Below are 25744 nucleotides of genomic sequence, written 5' to 3'. Positions count from 1 at the left end.
AGATGCAGCCACTGACGAAATAGTGTCGGGTGATCGGCTACACCATTTACACAGGGCAATTATCGGAAATGAGCATTTGTACGATCCTCGACTGTGTAAAAAGGTCTTCAGTTTAGTCTATGACAATTATGCTACTACTCTCATCTTCTGGTTGAAAACTTTAGGTGACGGAAAATGGATTGGACACGTTGGATGTTTGGGCTTGATTATCACCAGTGTCCGTCCAACTAGACTGGGATCCATCTGCCATAACAATATCGGACTTCCTATAATAATTGCTACCTGTGACCACAACAGTTTAGAGATGAGACGAGGGCATGGTCAGCACTGCAAAGCAGAGGTGCACTGAGGGACTAGACCCCACCTTCCAGTGCACTGACAGCCGCATTTGCATGAAGAATAAAAGCATCTTTTCTCAGGAATGCTGCAACCAATTTTCTCAAGGCAGGTATCATTTTATTCGGCAGGATCAACCCTGCCAGGTAGTAAACATGGTTTAATAGGGTTGATTTTGCTGAATGCACTCTTTAAAAGAGGTGGTGCCATATTTAAAAGTTATCACAAGATAAGCGCTAACTATATTGAAAGGCGGGTTCCGTTCTCACGACTGAATGAGGAACATGTACCTTGGCCCTCCCTTCATTCTCTACGGGACTCTACGGGAAGCCTGCATGCTCGACCTACAACTCCAGTCATTCCAGGGAATGGAACCCCCGTTATCAGGATGGGAGTGACCACTGGAACTTTCACCAATCCCAAGAATGGGGATCACAGGATCAGATAGTTATGCCATATCCTGTGGATAAGGAATAGCTGTTAAAGGCAGTTGTCCGGGTTCAGAGCTCGGACATATCCTCTTCTTCCCTCACTCAGCCCCTCTGACATGAGCATCGCCGCATTTCATGCTCCTATGCTCTCCCCTGCCCTGCGCTGCATCTCACCGGGTAAGGGCTTTTTCTAGACACCTGGTGACGTACCGGGCTAGGTGGAGGCTTCCGCCTAGCAGTGAGCCCGGTGACGTCACCGGTACTAATGGGCGGGCTTTAGCACTGCCCTAGCCTGTAAAACGGCTAGGGCAGCGCTAAAGCCGGCCCATCAGTGCCAGTGATGTCACCGGGAACACTGCTAGGTGGAAGCCTCCACCTAGCAGTGAAAAATGGAAACAAAAAAGCCCTTGCCCTGTGCGATACAGTGCAAGGCAAGGGAGAGCATCGGCACATGTCAGAGGGGGGGGGGGGGGGGGGAGAATAGGATATGTCTGGGTTCAGCTCTGAATCCGGACAACCCCTTTAAACCTGGTGCAACTCCCTTTAAGGGAGACATCACCCTAAAGTCATTGATCCCATATTACTAGGATTTCCCATCAATGTTTGATTAGTTAAGGTGCAACTGCTGTAACCATCGCTGATCACTAGTAGAAGGTAGCCATGAAAAAACACCGCAGCAGGGTCCATATGACCTACAAAAAAAAATCTTCCCTTAATTTTTTTCCAAAGGGAAAGTGTCTTTAAAGGAGTTTTCTGAGACTTTTAGGTCATCAGTATCTGATCGGTGGGGGTCCGACACCTGGGACTCCCGCTGATCAGCTGTTTGCGAAGGCACCACCAACATTTGCAGTAGTGCCGCTGCCTTCTATCAGCTCACCAAGCACAGCGCCATACATTGTACAGCGGCTGTGCTTCGTATCACATTAACCCATTCACTTCAATGGGGCTGAACTGCGCCTAGGCCATGTGACTAATGAACGTCACATGGCCTAGGCAAAGCGGAGAGAAGGCCGCAACGCTACGGCAAGCACTGGTGCCTTCTCAAACAACTCATCAGCGGGGCTCCCGGGTGTTGGAACCTCACCGATCAGATACGGATACTGGTCATCGGTAAAAATATCTCGGAAAAAAAAAAAAACTTTAAATCTTAAAGTGGCATTACACCTTTAATAGGGATTTGCCAAACACTCCATCAATGGACAACTATTCCTCCCAACCCCTCATACATGCTCAATTCGGCTGAGTGTGCATATGTTCTGAATGGGGAGAGGGGAGTATGACGACCAGACACCACATACGGCCGCTAATCTCCTTAGAGAACAAAATGATCATCATGTAAAATGAGGTTGTTATACGAAGTGCAGAGGTAGGGTTCGCACCACGGTCCTGCTATCCAAGGAGACCCAAAACTCACTCTGCCATACTAAAAGACACACTTTTAGAACATGGTAGCTGGATCCCTGTAATAGATTTTGCTTTGGAGTCCGGATGTCTCCGGGCAAAAAGAAACAAATGGAAGTCAAATGTCCTTCATAAACCTACCAATGACCCAATGACCACAACAACTGTATATAACCCATTTAGCAAATCAAATGTAGACATGGAGGAATGCATACAAATGAAAGCCAGGCAAATCCAGGGGAAAATCACAAACTCTCCAACCGGCTCAGCCTCAGAACTATTGTAGAAACTTGGGTCACAAGATCAATCACATAAACTTCAGGTTATTCCAAAAATAATTATCAGGATTCCCCCTCCAAGAACTGAAAGGTTAGGTGAAATCCCTTCTATGTTCTCCTAAGCCACCATCCTACATTCTTCATCGTTCATCCAGAAACTATAGCCCATTTGGCTCCTGGAGGCTTCTTGTCAGCAGGCTTGTGTGAAACCCTGGATCACACTTTCTCCTCCTGGCTGCATTATTAATGAAGACAGCATAATTTGCCTACAGAGACCTCACAGACCTAGATGTTGAAAAGGGACTTGAGCGCATTTGCTTTAGCTTGAAGACTGCACGTTTCATAGGCAGGAAGAAACAAATAGGTAGGTGGAAAAGGGTGGACATTTCTGGCCAACCCCAAAAAAAAAAAATGACCATATGCCATGCATGGTAGCTAACAAGCAGAGATTATTGTTCTGGTGGACTGAGGGCGTCCATGTGTTATTGGAACACCCTCAATATAATACAGTCCTCTTCAGTAACCACTGAAGGAAGGCCAATGAATTAATAATCTGAAGTGACCATCTGACTAAAGTTCTGCCGATTTGAAAATATCTAGGTACAGCCACATCAGGACCTTCCTCCTCAACGACACCATAAAACTAAAATTCTTCAGGACTCCTTGGTGTGGTGGGCATGGCCATTCCTGTCTCTATTTGTATAAGTCTGGCCTCATCCAATAGGAAAAAGAAAAGACAAGAGGACAGGAGGGATCAGGGAACCTGTTGATGTAATCACACAGGCTTGTAGGCTTAGGGAGACTAGAAAACCAACACTACAACCACAAGAGCAGGGGCGTTGCTAGAGTCTGAAGTGATCCGGGGCACGAGCCCCCACCCCAGGAAGCCACACCCTCATCACAGCGGGGGAGGGGGGGGCCTTTACAGTAGTTCAGTGAATGGGGGACTGCTGAATGGGGTTAATAACTACAGTGAAGGGCCTAGCCGTCTGGGCAACCCACCCCACAGATCCCCCATAACAGTGTCATCCACAGATCCCCCATAACAGTGTCATCCACAGATCCCCCATAACAGTGTCATCCACAGATCCCCCATAACAGTGTCATCCACAGATCCCCCATAACAGTGTCATCCACAGATCCCCCATAACAGTGTCATCCACAGATCCCCCATAACAGTGTCATCCACAGATCCCCCATAACAGTGTCATCCACAGATCCCCCATAACAGTGTCATCCACAGATCCCCCATAACAGTGTCATCCACAGATCCCCCATAACAGTGTCATCCACAGATCCCCCATAACAGTGTCATCCACAGATCCCCCATAACAGTGTCATCCACAGATCCCCCATAACAGTGTCATCCACAGATCCCCCATAACAGTGTCATCCACAGATCCCCCATAACAGTGTCATCCACAGATCCCCCATAACAGTGTCATCCACAGATCCCCCATATCAGTGTCATCCACAGATCCCCCATATCAGTGTCATCCACAGATCCCCCATCAGTGTCATCCACAGATCCCCCATCAGTGTCATCCACAGATCCCCCATCAGTGTCATCCACAGATCCCCCATAAGTGTCATCCACCACAGATCCCCCATAAGTGTCATCCACCACAGATCCCCCTAAGTGTCATCCACCACAGATCCCCCTAAGTGTCATCCACCACAGATCCCCCTAAGTGTCATCCACCACAGATCCCCCTAAGTGTCATCCACCACAGATCCCCCTAAGTGTCATCCACAGATCCCCTCCCCGCCCAGCACCACCTCCTAGCTAATTTATTCACTTCACTTGCTTCTGTGTAATCTTGCTCAGGCGCACTGGCAGAGGCATCGTCAAACGAGGTGAGCTGGAAGACGGCGCATACGCACTTCGCTCGACGATGCCTCTGCCAGTGTGCCTGTGTGAGATTACACAGAAGCAAGTGAAGTGAATAAATTAGCTAGAAGGCTGCGCTGGGCGGGGATCTATGGATGACAGAGGCATATGAAGTGAATAAATTAGCTAGGAGGCGGCACCGCGGGCTGGGGGCCCCCGCCGGCCCTGCATTCGGGACACTGGACAAAACATCCAGGGCTCCAACCCGGAATGTTTTGACCTAACGACGCCCCTGCACAAGATATATCAAATCTAAAACCTAGCTCCACAGATCTGGTGGACATATAGCTAAACTAGAGAAATAGGCTTGTCCATTCTGAAGCATTTTTTGGTTTGAGTTCTACTTTAGTCACACTAGACCTCCTTCTACAATATATTATGCAGCCAGATTAAGAATTTGCGTGCTGGAAAACTTAGCTCTCGTCCTTGAGGAGATACCGTATTTTTTTTCTCTCCATAAGACACACTTTTTTCCCCCACAAAAGTGGGGGAGAAATGGCAGGGAATCTTGGTCTTCTCCAGGCGCAGCGTTGCACTGTGTCCTGACTGCGTACAGAATTAGCACATAGTGAGAGCAGGAGAGGTAAGTTCATTTATTTATTTTATGCCTGATGAGGGTCTGATCTGAGGTCTAATGAGGAATGGGAGTCTGATCTGAAGTCTAATGAGGAATGGGGGGTCTGATCTGAAGTCTAATGAGGAATGGGGGGTCTGATCTGAAGTCTAATGAGGAATGGGGGGTCTGATCTGAAGTCTAATGAGGAATGGGGGGGTCTGATCTGAAGTCTAATGAGGAATGGGGGGTCTGATCTGAAGTCTAATGAGGAATGGGGGGTCTGATCTGAAGTCTAATGAGGAATGGGGGGTCTGATCTGAAGTCTAATGAGGAATGGGGGGTCTGATCTGAAGTCTAATGAGGAATGGGGGTCTGGCCTGAGCTAATGAATCGGGGTCTGGCCTGAGCTAATGAATCGGGGTCTGATCTGAGCTCTGATGGGGGTCTGATCTGAGCTCTGATGGGGGTCTGATCTGAGCTCTGATGGGGGTCTGATCTGAGCTCTGATGGGGGTCTGATCTGAGCTCTGATGGGGGTCTGATCTGAGCTCTGATGGGGGTCTGATCTGAGCTCTGATGGGGGTCTGATCTGAGCTCTGATGGGGGTCTGATCTGAGCTCTGATGGGGGTCTGATCTGAGCTCTGATGGGGGTCTGATCTGAGCTCTGATGGGGGTCTGATCTGAGCTCTGATGAAGATTGGGAGTCTGATTTTTTTGTTTTTGTGAAGTTTGGGGGTCTGCTTTGAGGTCTGATGAGGATTGGCGGTCTGATCCGAGGTCTGATGAAAAATATATATTTTATTTTTTTCTTCCTCTAAATCCTAGGTGTGTCTTAGGGAGCGAAAAATATGGTAATTCAACCATCTCAAACAACGGCTGGAAACGAAAGCAGAGCTTTGCAAAGCCTATAGCCTACCATAGATGAAATTGACTATTTAAAACATTGCTGTCTCACTGCCTACTGCAAACATCAGACACCTCTGAACGGCTTCAGCCTTCAGCGAGTATTGGACATTCTGGTTATGTTTGCCTTCCAAGAAAAAGGAACAGGTCAGAGATGTGTATTGAGATAGCACTGACAGGATTACATCTGCTGGGTTACAGTCTCCAATTATGGTACGACTTGGGTTACGGCTCCAGGGCTCGGATTATTTGCTCAATGCGCAGTAGTGAGTCCCTCTATGATTATCGTAGGGTAAAATCAACAAATGTCTTACCAGCCACTGCTGGGGGATTTCTGGGAGAGGCATTTGAGGAGGGGCAGGTACATTGCTTGATGTCTCCGCTCTGTGCACATGGTTCTTCAGCTCGAATTCTGTGGACAAGAATATGAACATTGGCATGAGTAAAACGTCTTACTGTGATCTGCTAAACATGAGACTACATAGTTAGAGGGGTTCTCCAGTATCATGGCGTTGGCACGCCCAGCTGGACATAGACATTAGTCAGCAGATCCCATCAGTTTCCACAGGGACGACTGACGAGGACTATGGAGAGCAGATGTCAGAAGAGGATGAGGAGGGCAAGAATAATACAGGTTCCATTTCCATCTGGCAGCCCCCTTCTCCCCTGGAGTAAAAACAAACACATACATTTGGCTGAGAAAAAGAACTAATGTCTAAGGCCTTCTCCATTCCAAGGCAGCATTTGGAGCATGCAGCTCTGTATTTTCTAGTAAAATGATAGCCACTGGGTCAGGATAACAAGTAGGCAAAAGTTAGGTGCTCGTCTAAGGCTCCACCTTAAGGGGGTAGGTGCAATTTTGTAATTGGAGCTAATGAGCACTTCTATTGTGGAAGCACTTATCAGTATAGGAGGACCAGGGAGTGGTCCTCCTTGGAAGCCTTGGGCTTTCTAGCGCTGGCATTGCTCACCACTCCCTAGTCCTTCAGTCGCCGGTACTGTACTGGGTCCTGAACAGCATACAACGCCGGGACGTAGTCAGCGTAGGTGCGCACTATGACCTGACGCTGTGTTGCATGGAGAGCACAGCGGACCCGGAGCGACAGCAGGACTCTGAGCAGAAGATGGGAGTTTTTTTTTTTTTTTTGTCTTGTCTGAGGTCTGCATGTAGAGGAAGGTGGGATGGGAATTATAGGGGGCAACAGGGCTCTCAATAAATATGAGGTCTGTATGAATCTAGGGGCTAATCTATGGTTTCTACAAATCTGGGGGCTGTTTGGGGCCTATATAAATTTGGGGGCTTATCTGGGGTCTTTATGAATTTGGGGGATGATCTGGGGTCTGATCTAGGGGTCTGTTTTCATTTTTGGGGGTTTGTATTAATGTTTGTGTCTGTCTGGAGGTCTCAATTAATTCTGGATTCTAGTCTGAAGATCTCTATTCATTTTTGAGCTTGGAGGTCTGTATTAATGTTGAGGTTTTGTCGGGAGGTCTGTATTCATTTGGGGTTACTGTATTAAGAAAGGGTTGTAAAAAAAAAAAAAAAAAAAAAAAAAAGGTAAAATTTACTTCTAAAAACTGAGTAAAATGTCGTAAACTAATAAAATATTGTTCTGATCCTCCTCACTCTGCTCCTGCTGCTTCCCCTGTCCTTGCACGTCTCTGTACCTCCAAGTCCCTCTCGATTAGAACATGTGACTGCTGTGGCCAGTGATTGGGAAGGTCAGATCACAGGATAATCCAAGCATTTGTTGGATTGGGGCAAGAACACCCTATACCAATATTCCCCAACCTTTGGCCCTCCAGCTGTTGCAAAACTACAACTCTCATCATGTACTGACAGTCTACTGCTGTAAGGGCATGATGGGAGCTGTAGTTTTGTAACGGCTGAAGTGTCACAGGTTGGAGACGTGGATGTGCACCAGCGAGACTGCGGAGCTAAACTGGAGACGATCGCTCGGGGCTTAACGCTTTCCCGGAACACGCTGGGGAAACCTCATTATAACCTTGGGCGTGTACTTTACACAAGCCAGTAGCTCTGAAAAACAGCTGCAGCAAAGAAAAAGCACAAAAAGATGGAAATATTTATACAACGCCGCTCTTCTGTATCATTATACAAATGAGCACTGTCCCGCTGGCGGCCCTCCAACGTCTGACGCTAGCCCCGCCATCCTGGACCCAACATCGTCATATATACACTACATACTAGAGAGCAAATCCTACACATAGGAAGCAGATGGCCATGCACTTCTTATTTGCACTATATGCAAAAATCTAAATAAATGTAATTTTTTGATCGTGTGGGGTTAGTCCGTGAATAGGACAATTCCTTGAAATCCTCTTGTCTTAAAGCAATATAAATTTGCAGTTCAGGAGTCTGGAGCCATACCCGCACACATTCAGCAAATTAGCCTGGCCTGTGGGTGGGCTTCCCCAGTCTCTCCTCTGACGGCAGATGACGGTGGGGAAGGATTGGGCATGCCAAGTTCCAACATGTCCGATCCTCTGTTCCCTCGGGAGATAAGCAGCTTATTCTCCTCTACCTACTGAAATAAAACAAGCGCATTCAAGACAAGCCGAGTGTGCATGTCCATGGACCGCTGGGAGAACTCACTGTCAGCTAATTAAGGCTAGGTCTACACGACGACATTTGTCGCGCGACAATATTTATAATGATAGTCTATGGTGTCGCACTGCAACATGACAGTCGCAAAAAATTCATTCGAAATGGATTTTCCTGCGACTGTCGCGTCGCAGCATGTCGCAGTGCGACACCATAGACTATCATTATAAATAATGTCGCGCGACACATGTTGCAGTGTAGTTGTGCCCTATGTGTCGCGCGGCACATGCCATCGTGTAGACCCAGCCTTAATGCGACCTGTCACTTTTAGAGGCCACACCTGTAGGGGCCAGTAGTTGCCTCTCTGTATTGCTTGTCAATGGACGGATTTTAAAAGTAAGGGCTTTTGGGAAGCTCTGTCTGCGGCCTCTGTTGCAGATTCCATAAAAACAAGAGACTGGACAAAAAAAGTCCTGCAGGCATTCAGCACTTTTTTGTCCACTTGCAAAAAGTGAATGTACTCTATGGAGTCTGCTCAGCTCCAGTAGTCATGTGCTGAATCCGCCACTTCCGTTATTTTCCTTGTTCTGTTCACCCTAAACTCTATTAAAAAAAAATAGAATTTCCGATTTTAATGATTAATTTAGGACCCCTATAATATCACTAACAAATAACTGAATAGTCCTAATGCTGAAAACCAGTAGCCTGAATATCTAGTTTTGCTGCTGCTTCGCAACAGTGAATGTGGTCACCGGGTGACTACACTGCATCTCCACGCTCTAGTGGGAACCCACCGTGGTCACCTCCATTAGGGCTCATGCACACAAACGTATGTATTTTGCGGTCCACAAAAACGGATCAACAAAAAATACGGATGACGTCCGTGTGCATTCCGTATTTTGCAGAACAGAACAGCTGGCCCCTGATAGAACAGCCCTATCCTTGTCCGTAATGCAGACAATAATAGGACATGTTCTATTTTTTGGGGTGGAATGGACATGCGTATATACGGAAACGGAATGCACATGGAGGATCCATTGAAATGAATAGTTCTGCATACAATCGCAAAAAAAAAAAAAACGGAACGGGCACGGAAAGAAAATACGTATGTGTGCAGGAGCCCGTAACCTGAAAAGGGCGAGGCGCTTACTCATATAGATTAGGTTCTTTTCGCACTGCTTCTTAATAATCCATTAAACGACCTCATAAATCAATCAGTAGAGATGAGCGAATCTCAGGTTATTAAATTCGTTCGCGCTTCGTTTGGTGGTAAAAGCAGAATTGCGTTATGGATTCCGTTACCACAGACCATAACGCAATTCTATGATGGAATGACTTTAGAGGCATTCCGTTATTTATTCCGTCATAATAGAAGTCTATGGCCCGCAAAACGGATCCGTCCCGTTTCCGTTATGCAGGGGAGGACTCAGGATCAGGAGAGGACTCCCCCGCATAACTTAAACGGGATGGATCCGATTTTGCAGCCCATAGACTTCTATTATGACGGAATAAATAACGGAATGCCTCTAAAGTCATTCTGTCATAGAATTGCGTTATGGTCCGTGGTAGCGGAATCCATAACGTAATTCTGCTTTGACTACCAAACGAAGCGTGAACGAATTTCATAACATGAAATTCGCTCATCTCTAGTCATCAGTCCCCAGAGTTAAAAACGACGCAAACTGTACGGTATGCGTTTTTTTTCTGAATGTTTATGAATGGAGTGATACATTCTGCAGCGCTCATCATTCCATGCAGCTAAAAGAACTAATGGAAACCGCACCAAATGGGTTCATATCAGGGTGGATTTGATTTAAAATCATAGTTTTCTACATAAAGACTAATTCTTGCTGGTATAAGTTTATAATATGCAAGTAGATGAAGATTTTTAGAATAATAACTTTTCATATTAGTTTGATTAGGTTGATTCTGTATTCATCGGTTTGTAGAAGTTAGGATTAATGCCTTTTTCTCAACTCTGTTCATGTTATAACATTTTTGCTGTGAAGAAGAGGCTTGTGATCTCTGCTGAGTCAAATTCAGTTTTGAGAACTGCAAAAGTAAACCAAGAATCTGTGATAATAGCTTGTAGGCAGAGAAACTGCCCAATAATCTTACAAAAACCTCTGGAAGAGCATGACATTGTGAATGGATTAATGGAATTTATTTACCAAAAAAATGAAACATATACAGCCATATTCTACATAATTAAAAAACTAATCTTTATTTCATGATGGAATAAGCTTTGGATGGTAATATATTTTCCTCAAAAAGCATTTGATAATAAAAAAAATCCGATAAAAAAAAAAAAAATCTGATTTTTAAAAAAAAAAAATCATTGATTTTTATCCACCCTGGTTTATATGGGTCTATTTAATGGATGCACCGGGACTTTTCTCATCGCGTTCAGTAAACGGACTAGGCGGTCATGACTTGGCAGCTCATAGTTTATATGCTTGTCGCTGTATTATATTTTTTTTTATTCACTGGTTTGCAAGAGAAGCTGTTTGGGTTTTATCACTTTTTCCATTTTTTTTTTTTTGGGAGTTATTTAATATCATAAACTCACATAATTAACCTTTTTTTAATCATTCAGATAGCTTAATGACACCTTTAAAATAAAGGGTTAAAGGGGTTATCCAGGATAAGAAAAAACAGGCTGCATTCTTATAGTAACAGCGCCACACTTGATCACAGGTGGTGTGTGGTATTACGGCTCAGGCTCTTACAGGTCCGATGGGGCTGAGATGCAATACCAGACACAACACTTGGTCCTATGTGGCATCATTTATGGAAAAAATATAAAAAAATAAGCAGCCTTGTTTTTGTAATCTTGTATAACCCGCAGTACCACATGCATCCTGCGGACAAGCGTGGCACTGTTGCTAAAAGAAAGCACCCATGTTTTTTTCTCATCCTGGATGACCCCTTTTGTCATGTTATGCAGCAATCTAAGTGATAAAAGAAAAATAATTAATGATAAAATTAATAAAAAATAATAAAATAATAGAAAAATTTATGATAATTCAAATTTCCGTTTTCTAGCCAATATTTTTTCTAATATATATATTTTTACGTATTAAATCATTCCAGTGTGTAATGTAGGAGCGCTCATGTGTCAGGCTGGGAATACACGCTCGCTGTGACAGTCTCATCCTCCGCAGGGCCGCGGCGTTACGACGTGCTGGGTTAACCACAGAGACAGCTCGGCTTGGACGGCAGTCGTCTTACTGACCTTTGGATGACTGTATCCTCTGCAGAATGTTGCTTATGACGGTCTTTTTCTCTTTAACCGTTGTGGTGAGATATTCGTGGTCCAGCAGCTGCAGGAACAAGCGCAGCTCCACGATCAGCTCCTCCATATCTAACAGAAGATTGAAGAAAATGATAAGACGTTTCATCATAAAGAACAGAATATCGCCGACCCATCACCTCCCCTGACATGTCCCCCATGTAATAGTAATTCGGGAGCATCTATTCTTATGGCTCTATGTTCTGCCCCCTCATTATTCCTACTAGAAGTTCTAATTGAATTAGGCCTCTTGCACACAAACATTTATTTTCCGTTTCCGCGGATTCCATATGCCGAACCATTCATTTCAATGGTTCCGCAAAAAAACTGAATGTACTCCGTATGTATTCCGTTTCCGTATTTCCGTTCCGCTGAAAGATAGGACTTGTCTTATTATTGCCCGCAAATAACGATCCGTGGCTCCATTCAAGTCAATGGTTCCGCCAAAAAACAGAATGCATCCGTATGTCTTCCGTATCCGGTCTGTTTTTGCAGAACCATCTAGTGAAAATGTTATGCCCAGACCAATTATTTTTTATGTACTTACTGTTTAAACATTATTGTATGCAAAAAACGGATCACAAACGGAAACCAAACGGAACAGCAAAACGGAACGGAAGCGGAACGAAAACACTACTGAAACAGTTTAAAATGGACCACAAAACCATACGGTCGTGTGCAAGAGACCTTACTAGTAGTGATGAGCGAACTTCTGTTTTAAGTTCGGCGTCTAAAGTTCGGCTTCCGGTTAGCGGAGAATCCCGATATGGTTCCCGATATGGATTCCGACTTCCGTTGTGGTCCGTGGTAGCGGAATCAATAATCGGCCATTATTGATTCCGCTACCACGGACCACAACGGAAGTCGGAATCCATATCGGGATCCATATCGGGATTCTCCGCTAACCGGAAGCCGAACTTTAGACACCGAACTTAAAACAGAAGTTCGCTCATCACTACTTACTAGCAGATTGGAATAATGGTCCAGCTGGGTGTCACCAGTTGGGGTGTTTCCCTGCACAGTCTGATGCCTTAGGCCTCATGCACACGGCCGTATTGCGGCCCACAAATGGCACGGTCGTGTGCATAAGACCTTGTTCCCACAGTCAGTATTTTGATCAGTTATTTTGAGCCAGAACCAGGTGCGGCTTGAAACACAGAACCGGCGCAGATCTTTCTCTCATTTCTGTGGAGGCTCCAATCCTGGTTTTGGTTCACAATCGCTAATGGAAATCACTGACTAAAACACCGACAAGTGAATACGGCTACATGCACACGACCGTATGTGTTTTTCGGTCCGCAAACAAAAATGGATGACGTCCATATGTCATCCTTTTTTTTTTTTTTGCGGATCTATTGTAACAATGCCTATCCTTGTCTGCAAAATGGACAAGAATAGGACATGTTCTATTTTTTTTGCGGGGCTACGGAACGGACATACTGATGCGGTGTGCTGTCCGCATTTTTTCCGGACCCGCTGAAATGAATGGGTCTGCATCGTATCCGCAAAAAAATTAAAAAAATTAAAAAAATAAACAGAACGGACACGGAAACAAAATACGTTCGTGTGCATGTCATGCCTAAGGCCTGACTGTCCAATCAGTGCTCCAGTGTCAGACTGTGCAGGGTCAAACCTCAACTGGTAACACGCAGCTGGAACTTTATGGCAAGCTGCTGGCAACTAACTTTTAATCTTCCAGTAGGAATAATAGAGGAATGGCATGACAGAGCGGCCTCTCATCCTCTGCTCTGAGTGACCACTGTACAGGGATCATGCCTGGAGGATACGGCCACCACTTTAGAGCAGGTTGGGGGCTGTGAAGCAGATAAATGCAGAGGGCACTTCACAGTGAAGCTCCGCCTCCTGGACACTTGCAAGGGTAGAATCTGGCAGAATAAAACTTCATATTTAAATTACTCCTGACGATAAATCTGCATACAAGGTATGTTTTTCCTGCTCTCCCCAGCCCCTACCTAGGGCTAGCAGCAGTTTAACATAGTCAAAACTACTGACCGATTCCCTTTAAGAGTTGACAACGCAAAATCAAGATAGATATATAGCTACATTTCCTTACAATACAATGTACAGGCCGTCTATTATCTACAGAGATCAATAAGGTCTATAAAGCAATGAACTGAGCCAGGCACATGGTGCCCTACAGAGACAGATGTCAGCAGAGTCACTTCTCTGCCGTCCTGTGACACACTACCCCCGAACAGGATCTAAAAATCAATGACCCCCTGAGGGATCAGTCTTTCCTCCTGCTCCCCTCCTGTCAGAACCCAGCCCAGAAGATGGAAGGAAAGCAGCTGTGTGCGCATTGTCTTAATAAGGCTCTGTTCACACTGCGCTGTTTGGACTGCATATGTGGCAAATATGTCAAATGTATCCATAGAGCCCCAGTCATTCGATGGCGACCAAAAGCGTCCTTTAGGCATATATTTTTTTACTTATAGCAATGTGTAATGAAATATGCTTCCTTATGCAGAGGCGTAGTACGCGGTACATATGTTCTTTTTTACCAGGGGAAGCCTATAGGCAATATATGCCTGTAAGGCCTCATGCACACGACCGTTGTGGTGTTCCGTTCCGCAAAATGGGGTTCCGTTGTTCCGTAATCCGTTTTTGTTTCCGTGTGTCTTCCTTTATTTTTGGAGGACCACCAGACATAAAGGGATGTAAAAAAAAAGTCTAAGACAGGTTTGCCATGCAAATGATAGGAATAAAACGGACGCGGACGACAATCTTGTGTGCCTCCGTGTTTTTTAGCGGTCCCATTGACTTGAAAGGTTCCGCAAACCGTTTTCCGCAGAAATAGTAGGACGGGTTATATTTTTTTTCACGGACTGGAACCACAGATCACGGACGCGGATGGCAAACGGTGCATTAGCCGAGTGTTCAACAGACCCATTAAAAATCAAAGGGTCCGCAGAAAATCACGAAAAACGGCGCAACAGACACGGAATAAAACAATGGTCGTGTGCATGAGGCCTAAAAAGGTGGTCAGTGATTCTTCTGAAAATGTCCGTGTTGGATCAGTGTGTCATCCGTGTTTCACGGACACTACACAGCTGAAAAATTATTTTCAAAGCATCTCTTCCTAATGTTCCGTGAAACACAGATGAAACACAGATGGCATCCGTGGTTTTCACGGGCCCATCAACTACAATGGGCGTGATGGACAAAATAGAACAGGCATCCGTGCTAAAATCACGGACCAACAAACCGTGCAAAAACACTGATTTCTGAGGATAGACACATTAAAAATGAATGGGTATATGTGTGCTGTCCGCGGAGAACAGCACGCGTACGTGGGACATTGATGTGTGAATGAGGCTTTAGTCAGGAAATCCTCCAGATGTACACCTCCGATGGAAGGTGGGACCCGCTCCTATCTCCACAATGGGCCCCTGAAGATCAGGAGAACGCACCATTCTCTGTTCAACACAATGGGAGTTCCGAAAATAGTCGAGTGCTGGCTCAGCTATTTCCCATAGCGGTGAATGGAGAGGTGGCTGTGCGTGTGCGCTGCGTTCTCCTGCACTTCAGGGGCCTGTTTTGGAGATATGAGCGTGTCGCAGAGGTGGGGCTTGCACTGACATTGATGGCGTGCCAGGATGTGCCAGATAGGGTGGCAGAAAAGATTACCAGCAGTTATCGGCTCATCTGTTGCCAGGATGTCAAACTATTGCAGGACATGACATCCACCACCTCCGGATCTGAACATGCAGTGCTGAAGTACTGGCGCTCCTCAGCTTCGTTATGAAGACAACTGCATCCAATTTTCCACACGACCCAGATGTAATAATGTTATCCAGGTGTCAGAACATCAGGCATGCAAATTACACCGTCCATATGTTTTACATAAGGAGGATCAGCAAGAGTATTAATGGATTAGTAACTACACATGGTAAAATAAATCCACAGCATGAACAAGAACCGTTTCTCCTCGTGACGTCAGGCTAGACGCAGGTTTAACCCCCACCATCCCGGAGACAGATCTAAGGCTTATCGGCAAAAACAAGCAAAGGAATCCTTCAGAGATATCACCGCCAACTATTACCACCTGTATTTATGGCCAAGACCATATTTGTTCTAAAGTTTGTGGCCGTGAAAGCTTCAGGACCCCACCCGTAATCATCTAAAATGTTTAGGTTAAAATAAATGACTGCTTTAGCACCCCCATTTTGAAACCTAATATTCATAGTCATGACCCCCGCCCCCCCTACCACCACCTCATTGCTTAACCACAGAGTCTCTCCCTCTGTAGGACCAAGCACATCCATACATTGCACAGATTTCAGTAGGAACTGTGCAATACTTCACTTGTCCTGTAGTTGTGCTGCAGGTTAACACCACAGTTTACAACTGATCGCTGGAGATCACTCTATAACCAGCTTATCTTCAGGGGAATCTTCTAACAAAGTTCTGCAGAATCATTGGTGTATAGCCTATGTATGCAAAATCATTGATTACAGCATGTAAGGAATGGATTCCAGCTTAGGCCATGTTCACATCTCTAGTGAATGTTTCCAGTAGAGAACAGCCTGCCAGAGTTCACCGGATCCGGCATTGCTGGATTCAACAGATCACCCCTGGATCCCTATTGACTATAATGGGATCTGGCTGTGAACCGTCCACTTTCGTGCATAAATCCCGGTTTTTGGTCAGACAAAAAACGTTGCATGCAGCGTTTTTTGGTCTGGACAACAGCCGGCATTTGTGCCGGATCAGGCAGCCGGAATATCTTGACAGAGATGTGAACGCGACCTTAGTTGGTCATGTACATGGGAAGACCTCATGTGGCCATCAGCTGTTCCTTGAAACTCGACCATTATCAGTTTGGTCAAGTGTGCAGATTTCTTGTAGCAGTAAAAGAGGTGCCTGGCAGTGGTTCATCTCCCACGGGAACAAAGCATCACGCATGCTTAGACACACTTAAAACCTTTTCCCCCCAGACATCTTCCATGGGGAACAGTCAGTAGACCACCGTATACATAAGATCCTGCCTAAATCGGCAAACCTATAGGCGTAAGGCCTGATCTAGTGCTCATCATATCGGATATGAAAAATATGTTCATGAAGGTTCACAAGACTCTACTGATGTATAGGCACAGGAACCAGTATGCCTTAGGCCTGACACCAGCAGATAAACATCTAAAAAATGGCTGCCTCTAATATATAGTTGGTGGCAGAGCATAAAAGAGTGTAGACAATGCCCATTAGATGGCATGGTCTTCCATAATTTCCTAAATTGTGAACTTTGCTTTTGCATCCGAGGATGCAAAGACTGAAAAATGAGGTCCTGCACCATAAGCATTAAGGAACACTACCTCCTCCATCTACATCTATGGGTGATGGGCTCCCTTTAATACTCATACTTCCCAGTAACACTCAAGAGATCTCTTTATTTTACAGCAAGTCATCAATAACTGCTTTGATGTCATGTTAATCAAGTTCTGAGCATTCTCTGCTGTCTGCTTCTCTGTAGAGATGAATTATGTGGTATGGCCGATTTCCTCTACGGCCTCTGTAGCCAAATCCCGTTACTGTACAACACATCATCTAAACTGACCTGCTGGATGTAATGCAACGTGTCAGCCCTGATAAAAATCCACCCTGACAAGGACTTTGCATGTTCCTCAAGATACAGAAGGAGTTAGCCCCAAGGAGAGTGAATACAAGGAGCACCAGCTGTTACTGGGTCCATGTTGGCTGGAGCTGAAGAAACTACCGGACAATGTAATAAGGAGAAGATACAATTCCTCAAGTCGTCTTCTTCAGTTTCTGGAAAAACTGGAAAAACTCATAGATGAAGCTATGATCCAATGAAACTATGATGCAAGTGTGAACATAACCTTAAATCTGTCTGATCCTTTGTTGACTTGGAAGACAGACGTATCAAGCCGACTGGCCTGACAATCAAGTGGTCGATACACAGGCCCCGCCTGGCAATCAGGTGGTCGATACACAGGCCCCGCCTGGCAATCAGGTGGTCGATACACAGGCCCCGCCTGGCAATCAGGTGGTCGATACACAGGCCCCGCCTGGCAATCAGGTGGTCGATACACAGGCCCCGCCTGGCAATCAGGTGGTCGATACACAGGCCCCGCCTGGCAATCAGGTGGTCGATACACAGGCCCCGCCTGGCAATCAGGTGGTGGGGCAAAGGCCCCTCTTGACAATCAGGTGGTGGGGCAAAGGCCCCTCTTGACAATCAGGTGGTGGGGCACAGGCCCCGCCTGGCAATCAGGGGGTGGGGCACCGGCCCCGCCTGGCAATCAGGGGGTGGGGCACCGGCCCCGCCTGGCAATCAGGGGGTGGGGCACCGGCCCCGCCTGGCAATCAGGGGGTGGGGCACCGGCCCCGCCTGGCAATCAGGGGGTGGGGCACCGGCCCCGCCTGGCAATCAGGGGGTGGGGCACAGGCTCCGCCTGGCTATCAGGGGGTGGGGCACAGGTCAGGCTTCTCTAACCCCCGCGATCAGCTGTTATAGCTGGGGAATCGGCTTCCTCTATAGTCGTTCATAGTGGGGAGAGTCCCAATTGTTGGACTCCCACCTCTGATGTCCATATGCACGAACAGAATATCAACAGGGTGTATTTTCATTAGAAGACCACTTTACAATGTTGCATTATATGGCCAATAATAAGTATTTTTGCTCATGAACGAGGAGGGGATAAGCAGCTACCAGGCACCTCTGGCACCGCTTATCTTAAAAGGAAACAATGAAGTTAAAATCCAACCTGCTGGATAATTCTTCACCCAAAGACAATCTGGCATTCCCCAATTAGGCTACGTTCACATCTGCGTTCTTCTTTTCCGGTATTGAGATCCGGCAGAGGACAAAATAGGGACAAAACTGAATGGAACGGAATGCACCAGAATGCATACCGTTTGGTTGCGTTCCCATACCGGACAGAAAACCGCTGTAAGCAGCGCTTCTCTGTCCGGCATGGGATGTGGAGCAAAATGGATCTGGCATGAAACACAATGTAAATCAATGATGCCGGATCCGTTTTCTCAGACACAAAAGAAAACTTATCCAGATTTGGTTTTAATGATGGATCCATCATCATGACTATTTTAAAGATAAAACAACCGGATCCATCCATAACAGATGCAGGCGGCTGCATTTTCCGAATGGAAGCGTTTTTGCTAATCCATGACGGATCCAGCAAAAACGCATATGTGAAAGTAGCCTCACACAAGCTGAGCAAGAACATCCAATGTTTAAGTAAAAGGAGTCTGGCAGCAATCAGAGCCCCGATCTGACCTGTCCCAATGAGCTGCGGCAGAGCCCTTTAATTCTTATCTAAGGGAAACCATCTAAATGGTCTCTTATCTCTGCCCTGCAGATACAGCCCATTAGTAGAGATGAAAAGAACTAATGAACCAGGACAGCAAATTTCATCCACTACAACATGAAACTAGTTCCTGTCCTTCTCCCAAACAAGTAGAGTCCTTGCGTCCAACTAAACCGCCTTGCTACTTTTTTGAGATGCCCTACTAAAAAAAAAGATGTTAATGGGGGTGTCCCACAAAAAATATTCTACAGTTTTCAAACCAGCACCTGGATCTGAATACTTTTGTAATTGCATGTAATTAAAAATTTAGCATAGCCATTGAGTTATTCAATAAAATGCATCTGTATAGCGCCACCTGCTGTCTGTTTTCATCTTATTTCTTTGACCTGCTCACTGAGAAGGCCGCACATGCTCAGTTTCATCTTTTAACTGCCTCCTGAGCTGTGATAGGGAGAGTGGAGACACGCCCCCTGAGCTGTGATAGGGAGAGTGGAGACACGCCCCCTGAGCTGTGATAGGGAGAGTGGAGACACGCCCCCTGAGCTGTGATAGGGAGAGTGGAGACACGCCCCCTGAGCTGTGATAGGGAGAGTGGAGACACGCCCCCTGAGCTGTGATAGGGAGAGTGGAGACACGCCCCCTGAGCTGTGATAGGGAGAGTGGAGACACGCCCCCTGAGCTGTGATAGGGAGAGTGGAGACACGCCCCCTGAGCTGTGATAGGGAGAGTGGAGACACGCCCCCTGAGCTGTGATAGGGAGAGTGGAGACACGCCCCCTGAGCTGCAGCAGAATGGACACTCCCCTGAGCTGCCAGCTTGATATAAATCTAGCCGAACAATGAATGGGGAGATCTCTGGGTCCATGTGAGGTACAGGGCTGGTTCTAGCTTCGTTAGAAAGAGATTGTCCTGGACTATATGATGTCTGATTTTCATTTTTAACAAGGGTGCAATGGACAATCTCTGGTCCTTCAGCTGGCAACCAAACGTTTATAAGGGTGCCAATGTCTAATTTCATGTTCAAGATCTCTGTTTCACAGCAGCTGGAGTGCCGAAGGTTGCGGATCCCTGCTCCAAGGAGCTTTTCACATCTCCTTTTTGCTGTACGTGGAGACACGCCCTCTGAGCTGTGATAGGGAGAGTGGAGACACGCCCCCTGAGCTGTGATAGGGAGAGTGGAGACACGCCCCCTGAGCTGTGATAGGGAGAGTGGAGACACGCCCCCTGAGCTGCAGCAGAATGGACACTCCCCTGAGCTGCCAGCTTGATATAAATCTAGCCGAACAATGAATGGGGAGATCTCTGGGTCCATGTGAGGTACAGGGCTGGTTCTAGCTTCGTTAGAAAGAGATTGTCCTGGACTATATGATGTCTGATTTTCATTTTTAACAAGGGTGCAATGGACAATCTCTGGTCCTTCAGCTGGCAACCAAACGTTTATAAGGGTGCCAATGTCTAATTTCATGTTCAAGATCTCGGTTTCACAGCAGCTGGAGTGCCGAAGGTTGCGGATCTCTGCTCCAAGGAGCTTTTCACATCTCCTTTTTGCTGTACGTCAGGCGGATACGTTTGTGAACTGAAAAAACATATAGAAACCTATAGCTTGACGTACCCACAGACTATAATTGGGCAAACGTAGTTGAAAAGTGACATACTTTTTCCGTTTGTCACCATTTATGTGTCACGGAAAGTGTACAGGAAACAAGACAATGCAAAATGAATATATGACTCACTGGATCCAAAACTAAGGAACAAAAGGGAGACCCCTGCATAAGACCTGGCACTCTCCCTGTCTGCTCAGCCTATGCGAAAATCCCAATGGTGGATGATCGCATATCCACGTACCTCGACTATATACCACCTGAACACCCTACAATAGTGAGGGGACACGACCACCGGCTCCCTACACTAGACACGGAGGGAGTCAGGGTCACCTGGGATCCAGCAAACAGAGAATCACAAATAAATGTACAGCACTTATCTTGTAGAAGGCTGGAAAATAGGATCAGCATGCACACACACTCCAGGAAGTTGTATAAGCCGCACACTAATGCATTATGGGGAGGAATTTAAAGAGATGCAATCAGTCCAACTACATGACAGCTGAGAGAGGCTAACGAGATGAGGAACTGAAATTCAAAACAAAGAAAACTCAAGGAGGAGGTTCTGAAAGGCTTCTGTCAGAGCTTCTCAGCTGTCTGGTTGTGACAGTACCCCTCCCTCTACGAGTGGACTCCGGAGACTCAGAGCCCACCTTCTCAGGATGGGACCTATGGAAAGCCCTGATGAGACGAGTGGCCTTAATGTCAGTCACTAGGACCCACATCCTCTCCTCAGGACCATAACCCTCCCAATGAACGAGGTACTGGAGAGAACCGCGGACAAGACGAGAATCCACAATCCTAGAGACCTGAAATTCAAGATTCCCATCAACCATAATCGGAGGAGGAGGCAAAGGCAAGGGTACAATGGGTTGAACATAAGGTTTCAATAAGGACTTATGAAAAACATTATGGATCTTCCAAGTCTGAGGAAGATCAAGACGGTAGGCAACAGGATTGATGACAGACAGGATTTTGTAAGGCCCAATAAACCTAGGACCCAACTTCCAGGAGGGAACCTTCAATTTGATATTCTTGGTAGACAACCACACCAGATCACCAACATTCAGGTCCGGACCAGGCACACGTCTCTTACCTGCCACACGCTTATATCTCTCACTCATGCTCTTTAGATTATCCTGAATCTTTTGCCAAATAGAAGACAAAGACGAGGATAATCTGTCCTCATCAGGTAAACCAGAAGACCCCTCTCCCGAGAAAGTCCCAAACTGCGGATGAAACCCATATGCACCAAAAAATGGTGACTTATCAGAGGACTCCTGACGACGGTTATTTCAAGCAAACTCAGCAAGGGACAAAAAAGAACACCAATCCTCCGGATTCTCCGCCACAAAACAGCGCAGATATGTCTCCAGATTCTGATTGACGCGCTCTGTCTGGCCATTCGACTGTGGGTGGAAAGCAGAAGAGAATGACAACCGAACCCCCAAGCGAGAACAGAAAGCCTTCCAGAATCTGGAAACAAACTGCGTGCCCCTATCAGAGACTATGTCCGAAGGAATACCATGCAATTTGACAATGTGATCAATAAATGCCTGCGCCAGCGTCTTAGCATTGGGCAAACCAGGAAAAGGGATGAAATGCACCATTTTGCTAAAACGGTCCACCACCACCAGAATCACAGTCTTCCCCGAGGAACGAGGCAGGTCCGTTATGAAGTCCATGGACAGATGTGTCCAAGGATGGGAAGGAATGGGTAAGGGAAGGAGAGGACCTGATGGCCGTGAATGAGGGACTTTGGCACGAGCGCAAGTCTCGCAGGCTGCCACAAAACCCTCAACCGACTTACGAAGCGCAGGCCACCAGAATCTCCGAGCAATGAGATCCACTGTGGCTCTTGCCCCCGTGTGCCCAGCAAGGACCGTATCGTGGTGTTCCTTAAAAATATTATGTCTTAAAGCGAGAGGCACAAACAACCTCCCAGGAGGACAAAGATCAGGAGCCTCTGACTGGGCTGCCTGCACCTCTGCCTCCAATTCAGGAAAAAGAGCAGAGACCACCACACCTTCAGCCAAAATGGGACCCGGGTCTTCAAAATTCACCTCCTGGAAAACAACGTGACAGGGCATCTGCCTTCACATTCTTAACCCCAGGGCGGAACGTGACTACAAAATTAAACCTTGAAAAGAACAAAGACCATCTGGCCTGTCTCGGGTACAGACGCTTGGCTGACTCCAAGTAGGCCAGATTTTTATGGTCAGTAAACACGGTAATAGGGTGTCTGGCTCCCTCTAGCCAATGGCGCCATTCCTCAAAAGCCAACTTGATGGCCAACAATTCCCTATCTCCCACATCGTAATTTCTCTCTGCGGAGGAGAGTTTCTTCGAGAAAAAGGCACACGGTCGCCATTTGGCAGGAGAGGAACCCTGAGACAAGACCGCACCCACACCCACCTCAGAAGCATCAACCTCAACTATGAAGGGTAGAGAAATATCAGGTTGTACCAAGATGGGAGCGGAAGCAAAACTCTCCTTGATATTAGAAAAGGCCTTACGCGCCTCCCGGCTCCCTACACTAGACACGGAGGGAGTCAGGGTCACCTGGGATCCAGCAAACAGAAAACGAGATGAGGAACTGAAATTCAAAACAAAGAAAACTCAAGGAGGAGGTTCTGAAAGGCTTCTGTCAGAGCTTCTCAGCTGTCTGGTTGTAACATTATGCTTCTATAAAAAATGTTTGCCGGATAGAATAACGCAGCATACCACGCGTTTCTGTCATGCAAAAAAAAATACTTTTTTTTTGTTTTGTTTTTTTACATTGCAGTGAATGGGAAACAGATGGAAATATAAGACAATACGTTTTATCCAGATACTTCCTACTTCCATTGATTATATTTATTTAAGAAAAAGGCAATTTTTTTTGTTAAATGACAGACACATCCGTCAAACTTATGTTAAAAAAAGGATAGATAACCAGAAAATTGCAAACATTTATGTACTTTTTTTCACTGTATGTCTAAATGTATCCGCTTGACGTGCAGCAAACACGAGATGTGAACAGGCCCTTATGCGTACGAGATCCTGCTGACTCTCCCTAGACAGATGATATCAGGGGGCAGAAAGATCGGACCTCCTCGGGAGGGGTAGACAACAGCTATTCTCCTCAAAACCCACTCCCCCCACCTGTACACATGCATGCTCGGCCAAGTGTGCAAGTGAGGGGAGTAAGACGCTGCTAGACATCTGTCAGTGGCTTATCTCCCCGCCAATATCAGCAGGTTTGGCTGACGGTCATGTCATGTGGATGAGCTCCTCAAATCCAAAATGTCAAATAGACGCATCAGCGGCACAAATCCCTCTCCTGCCGAAAAAAATTAACAGCGCAGGTAAAAATATGTCAGCCTAGCCCACACAGGGTTGTTCAGGGGGAGGGGGGGGGGGGGGACTGTCACAAACCCTTAGCTGTGAGAAGAATTCGATGTGGGCCAGTTTTGCAGACTTTAGAGGTAAATAATAAGGTTTCCAATCACTGACAGCAAGCAGAGATCTTGAAAACGGTGAGTAGAAAATGATAGGTATTTCACTATATAATGAATATCCCTCATAGGGTTCCTCTGGGACCTCAGTACTGATGTTATCCTCGTGTTACCCCGGCTACAATTATCTGATATTAAACAGATATTAAAATAAATCCAAAAAGCGTAGAACATAATTTTTTCCAGACGTCCTCCAGAAAAAGAAGTGTAAAACTCTCACAAGAAAACAAGTGAGTGCGATTATTATTTTTTTCTTTCTAAAAAGCACACACAGATGTAGAAGAGCTGCGTTTGCTGTTCGTTTACACGGGACTGCAAGTACACCGAATCCCCGAGAAGAAATTTCACTAATTCGGCTCTGCTACATCGGCATATTTTACAATGAAGGAAAGTCAGTCAGAGCAGTGGTATTATGTACAGCCCCGTCAGTATATTCTATAGTAAAAGATGCTTTTCTTAAGGCTAACTCCCCATGAAAGACCAGATAAATGTATCTCACTTCAACTCCCACTTTCTCTTAATTCCCCTCTTGAGGAACCTCCATGGGTTCGACAATTGCTCCTTATCAGGGACTAATCATGGTCTTCCTCGCCTTCATCCTTCAGAGTGCCTGGCATCATGTCTCACGCACGGACTGAAGTCGAATGTCCTGTGACAAGTCAGGCAATACCCCCTTGGAAACTACACAGGGTATGGCTGGAGGTGCAGAGCGGGCCGCACATGCCCGAGGCAGACAGAGCATCCTCTGTAATCGGCCTCAATTCTCTGGTAGCAGATGGCAGCCAGCTATAGGGCCGCTCCCCGAGGGACACGTAGTCAATGTTAATTTCAGTCAATTAGCGCACACACTCGGTATTATGTGCACCAGGAATAGCCCTTTTTTTTTTTTTCCTGTTCAATTGTTTGACTTTCTGGCACACAATGCCTTGGTTGTGAGAGTCCATGACAAGGAGCAGGACCACTGAAGGTGCTAGGATGAAATGCACACTGAGTGCGAAAAATTCTTTGCAGCTGAGAACACGTAACTCTTCCTGTTTTCTTTAGCGGAGTAATTACATTAAAGGGATTGGCCCAGGAAAAATATTCTACATTTTTTGAAACCAGCACCTGGATCTGAATACTTTTGTAATTGCATATGATGAAAAATTTTGTATAGCCACTGAGCTATTCGATAAAATATAGCTGTACAGTGCCCTCTGTGGTTTGTTCTTTTCCCTATTTCTGAGTCCTCCTCAGTAACATCGCTGATTTGGTCACACATGCTCAGTTACATCTTTTAAACACCACCAGCCATATCTACTGTTAGAAGCTTTGGGGGAGACGGCTGCAGCAGAAAGGACACACCCTGAGCTGTGATATAGGGATCAGCCAATTTCGGCTCTCCTTTACACATGGCAATGGTCAGAATGATGGAAAGGAAAGAGCTGCAGCAGAAAGGACACGTACCCTGAGCTGTGATAGGTAGAGAGCTGCAGCAGAAAGCACACACCCTCTGAGCTGTGATATAGGGATCAGCCAATCTCGGATCTCCAACTGGTCGCTAAACCTTTACACATGGCAATGGTTAGAATGATGGAAAGGAAAGAGCTGCAGCAGAAAAGACACTCCCTCTGAGCTGCCAGCTTGATATAAATCTAGTAGAGCAATGAATGTGGAGATATCTGGATCCATGTGAGGTACAGGGCTGGT

General features: G+C 46.1%; 1 protein-coding gene across 2 annotated transcripts in view; it reads right to left on the bottom strand.

Annotated features, from left to right (window-relative positions):
• Positions 1 to 25744, bottom strand: part of AFAP1 (actin filament associated protein 1) — a 117420-nt gene that overhangs the window by 55204 nt on the left and 36472 nt on the right. For both annotated transcript variants that reach the window (XM_044295904.1, XM_044295913.1), the window contains exons 2-3: positions 11595 to 11723; positions 6111 to 6208 (exon numbers count right to left, since the gene is read on the bottom strand). In XM_044295904.1, the coding sequence (XP_044151839.1) occupies positions 6111 to 6208; positions 11595 to 11723 (227 nt within the window). The remainder of the gene's footprint in view (positions 1 to 6110; positions 6209 to 11594; positions 11724 to 25744) is intronic.

Source organism: Bufo gargarizans, chromosome 1 (genome assembly GCF_014858855.1).
Source record: "Bufo gargarizans isolate SCDJY-AF-19 chromosome 1, ASM1485885v1, whole genome shotgun sequence".
Classification (NCBI taxonomy): Eukaryota; Metazoa; Chordata; class Amphibia; order Anura; family Bufonidae; genus Bufo; species Bufo gargarizans.
Note: the sequence above shows the minus strand (reverse complement) of the source record. Positions and strands in the feature narration are given on the sequence as shown.